The following is an 11,373-nucleotide window of genomic DNA, read 5'->3' as shown; positions in this document are numbered from 1 at the left end:
ACTATTATCTTACCTGCTTCTGTTATTGAAAGAGCTTTTTGTGACTTTCTTCATTAGATTTCAAGTGCACGGAAGATTGATAGTAAAAGATTTAGACAAACCAAAGGAGAATCTGTATGAAACAGAAAATAAGGAAATTTTTAGGATTAAAGTTAAGAACACAAGAAACTTTCTTCCTCTGTCAGGAGGAAGGACTTTGTGAAGTCTGCTGTTCCTCCTAAGGGCAAATGCTAGCTTTAGAAAATGTAGGAAATGATTTAGTGATTCGTAGTTGTTCTGTTTGACAGATCGACTCTTAGACTCCTGGTAGGAAGCTGTGTTTTGGGAGGGAGGTGAGCAGATAGTTGTAGCTGAAAAGCTGTAAATGTCTGCAACCGTATTAAAACTTGCATCAATACACTCCCTCATGTTTGCATTAAAGATTTAATAAGCTGATCATTTGGTAAGCTGCATCATAATTGAACAGATTCTTTCAGTGTCCAGTGCAACTCAAACCAATTTAATAGGGTAATTGCAGTAGTGGAACAAAGTTACTGACAATTCTGTCAGCCAAAATCTTGTCTCACAGAACTGACTTTGTCCATTCAGACAGATAATGTGGTATTTTCTTTTAGAAAGTCTACTAAAACTTTAAGAGGTTTGGAAAAATTCTCACACTAAATATACTACCAAATACTAACTTATACTAAAATAAGGGTTGATCATTTATTAATTAATGTTAAAGAGGTTTTTTTTCTAACACAAAGGAATTTCTAATTTTTCAGCTATATTGTTGTGCGTGCTTCTTGCTCCTCAGCATTTTCTTTCGGCATGAGTCAGGTCAAAGTCCTCAAGGTTTTAATGCCATGAAAAAATTTCTGGTATTACAGCAGGCACCAGTCTTAATTGTTTCCTCTTTGAGCCTCTTATAACCGTCATCAACAAATTAATTGCTTGAAAAAGCTATGTATCTTTGGATCATTTGCCTTTTCAGTCAGTTTCATCCCTGTTAGTTTCAAAACTGTTGGTTTCTCTGTTCTTCTTTAGTTCATAGTTGATTTTTAGACTCCAGTTGCCAGACTCAGTTACTGTAAGCTCACAAGTATAGACCAAGGCACCAATCTCAAACCTCACAAAAAAGAGCACCATGAAAATCCACCTAACTCTGGAAACTACTATAAGCTTCGCATTCTCATGTCTTTGCTCCTCACTTCTTTATCACTTCAGACATCTTATTCCACCCAGTCTCAAGTCTGAGCACTTAGATTTGAGAGCTTAAAAAAAAAAAATTGAAAAGGCTACTAAATTTTTATTGAAAACAGTCTAGTGTCATATGGTCATATTAACTTTGACACAGATAGAGATTTGCTTTTGACTTCACAACTGTTGCACCTTGTTTCAAATGCCTTGGTGATCTTTTAGTAATGGTTCAGGTTGCTCTGAGTTTTAGTTTCTAGTAATTAACCTTTTGAAAGTGTTTTTGAAAGATTTTTGCAAGCCTAGAAGACAGGTGTTTTAGTTTTGCTAGTGCTCTTAAACCTTGCACAGTGTTTGAGATGCAAATCAGTAGATCCTTAATATATGTAACTTTCTGTTAACCAGGGCATTAGCAGTAAATAGCTTCTGGTAATATTTTAGGATGGTGCACAAATAGCATATTCCCCAGACCAGACAGGAGGTGTTGGTGTTCATTTGTCTGTGCCCTGCTAGGGAGCCTGAGGACAAGTAATAAATGTCCTGCAGTTTGGGTTCAGAGGAGTAGAGTAAGGGGTAAATTCAGCATCTGTGTCTAAAATATAATATTTTAGCATTGTTCTTAAATATAATATAGATGCTGTATACCTTTATGGCAATTTTGAAAAATTAAAAACCAGTATTATCTGTTTGCCAGTCTCAACGGTAACTTTGAAGCCACTAGCCAAATCAAGTTTAAAAGGGTAGTGGTAGTCTTAAAATAAATATTGATACATGTTTTGTGAAAATGAGCAGCTGTGTAATGCAAGAGGCCAAATCAGGGTAAAAGCTGGCAGAACTTGGTCATTAATTTTCTGATTTAGTAAAAACTGACTCACTCAACACATCTATATAGCTCCAAACTACTTGCAACGCTGCCTTTTCACGAAGGGATGGAGTGACACAGAAATGAGCTGTTTAATACAGGTAGTAGGGGAAGCCTCAGATCCTTACTGAAAAGGTTTCGCTAGATTCTGTCTGTGAAAGAGGAAGTTTTGTGTGTTTAAAACAAATGAACAAAAAACCACCACCAGGGAAAAAAAGAAAAACAAAAACAAACCCTCACCCCCCAAACCCCCCATATTAACAGTATCCCATTGTCTTTATCTTAATTTAAAGTTTTAAATGAGTAGATAAGGCTCTGTCTCTACAAGGAGTAGCACTACACATGAAAACAGTTACAAATTTAGTTGATCTTTTTCTGAATTTAATTTCAGCTGATTCAAAACAGTTATTTAGGAATTTCCATGAAGAGTTATTTAAAAAATAACTCTTTAAAATTAGGTTCACATACAGGCAACTCACTGAAAATAGTTCTGTGTAGAGGAACACATGAGATTAGGTTGACTAGCACCATATAGTTTGTCCTGTGTCTTCTGGAATCATTTACATTGATTTGCCTATAGAGATGGGGCACAAATATTGATTTGGTTTCACAACTATACTAATAGCATTTTTGTCAAATTTTCTGATCACTAAAATTTTGTATTTGTAATTTTTGTTGTAGTATTTGAAACTTGGTTAATATTTTTGTTATTTTACCTAAATACAACAAGTTTACCATTCTTATTGTGATTTATAATCTGGTGTTTCTGGATCACAAACTAATTTTATGCACTTTGGTACTTTGCTGATCCAGTTGTGGCTGTAGCTTGACTTACTAAGCATGAGGACTCTTGACAACCATATATTGATACAGCATGCCTATATCTTTTATAAAATTGTTCAGAGATTGACTTACTTGCTTTTAACAATCAACAGTATGTTTGAATTTAATTCCTTGCCTTGTCAGTGATTTAGACTTGTAAAAAATACTCTTTTACAGCATAGAATCACTTCTCAGGGGTTGCACTGGCAAGCTGAACTGTTCATTTGTCTGGGATTTTACAAGAAAATCGGCATTTGCAAAATACATTTGAAACTTGGAAGATACAAAACAGGAACTTTTCTGTGGATTTTATAATTACAAATACACACAACATGTGGCACTGATTTTCTTTACAGTATTTGAATGGCTTAACTAGTTGGGTTTTTTTCTTGTATGATTTTCATTGGCAAACATGAACTCGGAAGGTACTTCTGTGTTGCCTGTGCAACTGTATCTTCATTATGAAATTTCAGTGTAAAGATTAATATTAGCGGATAACAAACTTGATTGCACAACGATCTCAGACTGAAATAGAAATGCTTAGTGTGAGTCAAGTACTGTTCACTGCAAATATAGTACTTTCCAGTGCAACCTCCGAACTACTGTGCTAAATCTCCTCAGTGATCTTTTACTCCCATCTTTCTCATCATGCTGACTTCTCTCCTCTGTCTGTTCAGCAGTGGGAGACATTTAGCGAACGCTCTTCAAGCTCACAAACTCTGACCCAATTTGATTCTAACATTGCACCAGCTGATCCTGTAAGTCAATCACTTAGCTTGCTTGTTTGAAATTAATTATATTAACACTGAATTTCCATTCATTGTATTTAGCATGATTCCATGGACTGCTTTTTGGGGAATGGTGGCAGGCTCTATATTTTTTTTGCTTATTTTTGGAATATAAATTTTCTAGTACTGCTCATATGAGTGCAAAGAATGCTTTTTTCCCCTTGAGTTTGATGTAATACAACACTGCTATCAAAACCTGCATTACACAAAGTATTTAAACGTAATGCTTTTTTGAAAATATTTATAAGTTAACACAAGGGCCATTCCCAGTGATAAACCAGTTCCATTTTAGGTTTTGTCTTCAGTGTTGTTTTGGTTTTATCAAGCTGCAGAGCGTGATTTGCACAAACTCTTAGGAGCTGACAATACGAACTTCACTGAAAAAAACTACTGGGCTTTAATGGGTGTGGCATTTCATACTCTAAATATTTTCACCAAGTTACTTATTAATAAGGCTTTTAGTATTTCTCCAGCTTGTTGTAATGCTTTACTCAGTGAGGAGTACTCTGAAGGACTGTATAGTTAAATACCGTGCTGAGTTTGTGAGCCAGAAATTCACTACAGTGTTTCAAGTTCTGCTGGTTTTAAACTTTACAGCATGGGATATTAAAGCAATTCTGAAATGCATTAAAATTATTTCAGTATTAGCTGCTGCTTTCATCCTGCTTTTCTTGCAGGTTTAATTAACACTGTTAGTGTCCATTTTAATTTAATTAATTATGGTGTTAGTGTCCATTTGATTATATAACAAAATATAATGGGTGTACATAATACGCATTTAACTACTTTTAGAATTGAACAGGTCACTTCTGAAAAGATGTAATACATAAATTTTAAATAGAGCAGTGCTCCACCTCTGAGTTAACACTGATATTTATATGGAAGTAGCATTTCTAGATGGTGGAAGCTAGAATTCAAACAGCACTGTTCCCTGTGCTCAGAATTTCCCTTAGTAAACATTCGAAACAAATGAAAATGTCATACTTAAAGTGAAAACCAACCCTTTTTCATCTGAGACACACTTCTTCGGTTTAAATGTACTGTATTTTTGTTTTCATGAGGTAAACATGATGGAAATAAGTTTATAGTTGTTTCTTATTGTGTATAATTGCTTGATAGTAAAGAGCTATCACTGTCTTGTTTCCACAATAAGGTAGTAATTTATTTTTACACATCATTAGTGAATGACAGAAATCTGAAGTTTGACATTTTCCCCATATGTTCATAATCTAAAGAATAGAACAGTGATGGTACATAGAAAATGCAGAGCCAAATACATGCTTGTGTGTGTGTGTATAAATGGAAGTACAAAAACCAACTTATTCTTGAGTCATTTTCTTGCAATACTTGTAGTTGAGAAAAATTTCAAAGAATGATGAGCATCTTTGATGCTTGCTCAGGTAACAGACTTTGGGAATAGACACTTCAGAGTCTTTATTTTCATATGAAAATAAGAACAAGTGACAGCAAATTTTCAGTAGCAGCGTGAGACCTTCTTATTTTAGCAGTGTCAACAGTGATGCATAGGACTGATTTATCTGTTTTCCCAAAGGAGAGAATCAGCTTTCTCAAGCAGTTGTTAATAACTAACTAAAGAGTTAATTCCTAGACCAGTTCTTTCATCTTTTTGTTGGAAAAGCAACTGCTTTGGAGGTAAAAGATAAGTGGAAACAGTCAAAACAGTACATTCATCTCCTGATATAGGAACATAATTTGCCTATTGTAAGTGAAAGTTTTTAACGTTATTTTATGTAAAATTATGTTAATTATTTGAGTTAATACATTATATAAAAATACATTTAACTGTTTCAAACATGATTTTTGTAGTAGCCGCACATTAATTTACAGCAGAGGACTGTGGTACCTACAGCAAGAGTGATCTTTGCATTATAATCCCATTACAGGGGGTGCAACACTTTTTGAAGTGATATTCCTAAAAGCCTAGTATGATAAGAGTGTTTGAGCTGTAACTAGAAAGTGGTTTTAAAAGCTTGCATTTACAACAAGAGTAGTGCAAGTCAGTTTAAACAGTTTTAGAAAATATTAGTGTAAATGTATTATGCTTGATGAAATTGATCTACTTGAGTAGTCAGAACAGATTAAATTTCTGATACAAGGGTGGCTTTGAAACTTCTTGTTATTTCAAGGCCAGAATATAATCTGACACTTTTTGTGCTGTCATTGTCCCACTCATTCATATATTCTGAATATAGATGACAGAAAAAAAAAAAAACTCAAACAACCATGTCCATACTTTTAGGTTATTTGTGAACAAACATAAGTTTTGAGGGTTTTTATTTTAAGTTATCTGCACTTAATCTCCAAACCAAATGGAAAGGGATGTCTACAAAGTACACTAAAATGGAGTTTCTTGTCTGAACTACAAAGAAAATGCTTAAGTGCAAGGTCACCTATCTAGAGATATATTCCATAGGGTTTACTGTACTAAAGTTTAGAAGATTCTGCTATTTTAAAGACTCCTGAAATTATTTGTCTTAAACTACTACAAAGTACCTATTTTGTAGAGAATTAGTCATACTATTTAAAGAGGCCACAACTTCCTGCAGCATTGTAAGTAAAGCTGAAGAGTAGGGTTTTGAAGTTTTTTGGTTGGTTGGTTAAGATGCAGTTGAAGTAACTGGTAACTAGTATGCCAAAAATAGTGGAAAACTGGTAAAATTCAAGTCCTATTTGTAACCCAGTAATCTACTAAAACATTTCTAATGACCTTTTAAAGTAGTATGCTAGGTTACACCTTATAAATTGTTAGAGAAACTTGAACTTCTAGAGCTTTGGTTTTATGGGTATATTCAAATCCCTGGAACTGTGTAAAAAAATAAATTTATGACATTTTGTTTAGAAGTGGAATTTCACCTAGTGTTAGAGACTCTTAATGGAATAACTTTAAACTAGATTAACATCATTTAACTTTCATTTCCTCCACAGGACACTGCAATTGTGCACCCAGTTCCCATAAGAATGACTCCAAGCAAAATCCACATGCAGGAAATGGAGCTTAAAAGAACTGGAAGTGGTAGGATATTTTCCCTTGTTAATGAGGAAAGTTTTGTAAAATTAGAGAAGGCTTTTCTTCCTTAAAGATGCTGAGGGCTTTTTGTTCTCAGATGAATATATCTGGAGTTGTAACCAGCATAATTAATGAGATTCTCTGAGTTGAGAATTAGAATACTGTTCAGATAGGTGCAGAGTTTGAATTGGCCATTTGCTACAGTGAGAATTTCACCATCTATAGGAAATCATTGCTTGGAGTAGTTCAGGAGCATCACGATATATATGTGATTTGGGCCTCCAGGAGAGTGTCCAGGTTTCCTTATTAAATACTGAAGGAGACTGTGAAGATGAAGAATATAGCCTGCATTGATAAAGCTTGTTCTACTGTAGTGAGATATATACTGAGTTTATTATTTTGAAACTTGACAGCATTTGGGAGAATTGTCAGGCCTTCTTTTTTTTTCCCTTTTGTTTTTTTCCCCCCTAGTAGTTTGGAAAAAAAAAGTTGTTTTTTTTACTCTACAACAGTAGAGTCTCAATTTACAAATGTGTCCCAATATGCCAGTATTTCCTAAAGTCATGTAACTCATGCGTGTGTAGTCTTCAGCATATGAGAATAAACAAGTATCCACAACACACTTCTTTTAAAATTTCCTTGGCCTTGTAAATAGGTAAAGATTCCCAACTCTGAACATTTGAGAAAGAGAAATAACACTATTACAATGTAAAACTTCAAAGTTAAGATCATTCATACACCAAAAGTGTTAAAATACAACAACTTTAGTCTTGAGTGCAGCACTTCAGATAAGGGCAGAAAACTAATGTAAATTTTTGGCATCAAAAGTAAAGGCTAGTTTGAATACATTTGTTTATTAGGCTTGTTTTTCCATCCAGATCATGCTAACCCTACTAGCCCACTACTTGTGAAACCACCTGATCTCCCAGAAGAAAACAAAATGAGCTCATCTGTAAAATTTACATCTGGAAATACAGTTAGTAAGTATCAAAGTACTTTCTGATCTCATTATTTACATTATGCAAAAATGTAGATCTGATATATTATTCGGTGAATGAAAACTTGCTAGATAACAGCAACTCTAAAATGAGATGAACTTCTAAGAATAGAGATATTTCTGATATGAAGTATATATTAGAAGTAGTTATTAAGAAAGTTCTCCTGATGTCACTAGAGATGTATGCTGCCATGTGTTCAAAAAAGTTAATTTTTGTCAGCTCTCTTCCACCTTCCTGTTTTTTGTTAAAGTTAGGATGGGAAATTGAAATGTATGGAAAGTGGAAATGACTAAGTAGCATTTGATTCTCCTTTCTCAGAACCATGTAACAACATGTTTTCTGAAGAGTGGAAACCTGTTGACCACAAAGTGTTCAGGCATTTCTCATCTGGTTTAGCCACTAATAAAATACAACAGACTTCTAGATTTTTATTTTTTTTTTTTTTTTTAAGGTAGAGCTAGTGCTTTATTTGCTTCTAATAGCCTTTTTGATTTTCAGTATCTCCAGTGTCCAAAACGTTTTGTATTATTTTGGTTTGATTAGTCTGCTTGCCTAATACTGAGAGAGGTCCCAGATTAAATGTAGCCTGCATTAATCTCTGGAGTCTATTTCTGAGATTTTTTGTTTTCTTTAATCTGGGAGCTTTTCTTCAGTAAAAATAAAATTTGAAGATCTCATTACTTTGAGTCTTTTGCTGTGCAGTATTAAGACAAGTATCTTAAGTTGGTTTGTAATACAGGAGTAATTGAGAAAGTGCTTTTTACAGTGTGTTTTGTTTTCCTCGTGAACTGTTTCAGTGGCATTCTTCATTCTGAGCAATGTCTTGAGCCTGTTTTTTTCTTTTCAAGCAAAGCTCTGTTTTTACTAGGTAGTCTTTTGCTGCAAAAGAAAGAATGAGCAAACATAGTTTTTAGTGGGGAAGCTACCACTATATGCAGGATATAAGTTCTAACAGCCTTTCTCTACTACTTTTTCCTTATTCAAGTATAGCTTAACCTTTGATAAATGGCCTGTAACTGCAATTTTACCAAGAAGTATTCTTCCCTCAGAGGAAGAATGTAGCAAAATAAAACAAACCTCATTGCAGTGTAATATAAAGCCACCCTGTAGTACCTCAAACTGTAGTTATCATGGGATGCCCATCCTTTTTCTGAATGGCTCTTATCAATATTGTAAGTAATTTGGATAGTTAACAGCTTTCAGGTGAATCCTGAAGAAATCATTTAATACAAGCTAATTAGAAAATTAATTTCTGGTGCTTAAAAAAGCACTATAAATCTTAACAGGAATTTTTTTTTTTGTGCAGACTTGCTGTGTTGATAATTACATTTTTTAATGTTCTTTAGTGTCATACTTTAATAGTGTGTCTGAGCACCCTCTATGCTAAATCAGTGACAATGTCTACAGTGCGCTTCCTTGAGTTATTGGGCTGGACTCATTTTTCAGTGTTTGCTTTGGTTCACATGCTTTTTTCTGCATTGTGCAGAAGAGTACATGTAGATTTCTTGGTGTTTGATTGATCAAAATTTAGATGCAGGTTAATTATTTTACTTCTCATATTCTACTGCTCATGGATCAATATATTAAAATAGTATTTGAACTGAGAACCAGTAGACATTTATAAGCATCATCTTGATGTTGAGAAATTAGCATTTTATGTTTATTTTCCATGCTTCACATCAACAGTAATTCAACTTGGAAGTTATGAATTTGTAAACAGCAGCTCAGACCTAAGCCAGGAAGCATGGATAAAGTTTTCCATTGCATGAGATAAGAAAGAAGTGAGTAGGCGTAGGCACTGCACAGTTGTCTTTCTGTGTCAAGCTGTGTGATTGGGAACAAAGGAGAGAGGTTCTATAACATCAGAAAGTGATAGCTGGAGAAGTTTGTCAATAATTTTGAGTTTTTAATGTCCCTTACTCTTTTTGGGTAGATTGTTGAAGTGACAATGTCAGATGTTTAAAAATTACTGCTATGAAACTTATGTTTTGTATTTTAAATACTACATTATTGTCATTGTTTATTCTTTGGTACATGCCAGTAGTAACTAACAACATATAGTATTGGGCAAGGGGAGTTCATTTGTAATGGATCCCTCAATTATTCAGACTCAAGGATTTTGAATCCTGTCCAGATCTTACCTTACAGGGAAGCAGTACACAGACATAAACCTTTTTAAAAAATAAAAATGAAAATTGGATATTTGAAATTATATATTACCTGTATCTTTTAGGGTATATTAATGTTATAAATAATAAAAACAAATATGCAACTTTGTGCTTTTTCTTACCAGCAGATGGTTACAGCAGTTCGGACTCCTATACTTCAGATCCAGAGCAGATGGGAAGCACTGTAACACGGCAACGGTCAGTAGAGTAGCAACTGAAAATAAATAAATAAAAGATGTTTAAAGAAGCCTGTTCTGAGCTTCTGCTTGTTTGACAATTGGCTTGTAAAGTGTTGGCTAAAGAGATTCTTAACTTCAGCACTTGGGAATCTGGAAGCAGTCTGTTTTTTCTAACAATGTATGTTGTTCCTATTAATGTGTAAAGTGAAAATTCACAAAATAATGTAGTCTAAAAAGTTGTTTGGGATTGGCCAGTCAAGTGAAACTCCACGTTCAAGTCAGAAATCATGATAAAGGCTTTATCCTTAAACACAAGGGAATGTATGCACAGGAGATAATTATGTTACTTGAAATAAATTTTTTTATATTTTTAAAAATATCCATTAGGCATTAATGGAGAAGGACCTTGTGACTTTGTAGCATAAAAGAAGGTTAAAACATAAATTAAAAATATTACAGCAGTAACTCAATCTGTGTTAATAACGAGCATTTATAAAATGAAGGGCAGTCATAGGCCCAATGTAAATTAAGGGACTGGAGGAAGCTATGCAAGCACGTGACCATCAACTGCATCATTTGACATAAGAGAATGTGCTGTACTAGCTGGTGCTAATTGTTCCCATTAAATCTACCTGAATAGGATTAAAAACCAGCTACGCCTTTAACCATCTTACAATCAGTTTCAGAGGTAAGTTTCAAAACAAAAATAATTGGAGTGACCTTAATAGCCAAGAAAGCTTTGCAATTGCCTTTCAGTACAGCAGCTAAAAACCATCTTTCCTCCATTGTTGCTTAATGGCAAATCTGATTGTCTGTCCTGCTTCTATATATACGTTTTTGCACTATCAACATGATGGTTTCAACATGTACTTTTCATCTCTGATTTTGGGTTGTGTTCTCTTGCTGAACTTGTGTAGATGAGTGAAGCTTTCTCAGGAGTTGCTGCTTTACAGTATAAGTAGCTTCTGTCCAGATCTGGCAATTCTGGTAGTGTCCACCCAGAAAATTTTTCTCCTGCTTCCCCTTTTACTTCCTTCCAGTGATATCTCTTCTACCAATTGCAACTTTATCTGTAGAGATGACATTGTCCTTAACCCTACCATTAGTCCAGAGTACTTTTTGTATTTTCAAAAAGCAAAAACTGACATGACTGTGTCAGATAATGATACTTTAGGAGTGTCCTTAAACCACTTTCTCCCTTTTTTTATCCTATTTGTGCCTTTTATACTAGCCTAGCCAGAGGGATGTCTCTAGGAGTCAAGGTAATTAGGTTCATATTTTGTCAGCTGGAGGGTTACACAGTGTTACAGAAGCATTGTCCTTGAGAGTATATTACCTCTCCTACTTTTATA

General features: G+C 34.3%; 1 protein-coding gene across 1 annotated transcript in view; it reads left to right on the top strand.

Annotated features, from left to right (window-relative positions):
* Positions 1-3,541: 3,541 nt before the first annotated feature.
* LOC104531139 (ralBP1-associated Eps domain-containing protein 1-like) overlaps positions 3,542-11,373 on the top strand; it is a 17,464-nt gene continuing 9,632 nt past the window's right edge. Inside the window, exons 1-4 of the mRNA XM_010175940.2 lie at positions 3,542-3,618; positions 6,595-6,682; positions 7,555-7,656; positions 9,968-10,040. Coding sequence (XP_010174242.2) covers positions 6,628-6,682; positions 7,555-7,656; positions 9,968-10,040 — 230 coding nt within the window. The 5' untranslated portion in view covers positions 3,542-3,618; positions 6,595-6,627. The remainder of the gene's footprint in view (positions 3,619-6,594; positions 6,683-7,554; positions 7,657-9,967; positions 10,041-11,373) is intronic.

This window comes from Antrostomus carolinensis, unplaced genomic scaffold (genome assembly GCF_000700745.2).
Source record: "Antrostomus carolinensis isolate BGI_N321 unplaced genomic scaffold, ASM70074v2 scaffold27369, whole genome shotgun sequence".
NCBI lineage: Eukaryota > Metazoa > Chordata > Aves > Caprimulgiformes > Caprimulgidae > Antrostomus > Antrostomus carolinensis.
This window is presented reverse-complemented; position numbering and strand designations above follow the sequence as displayed.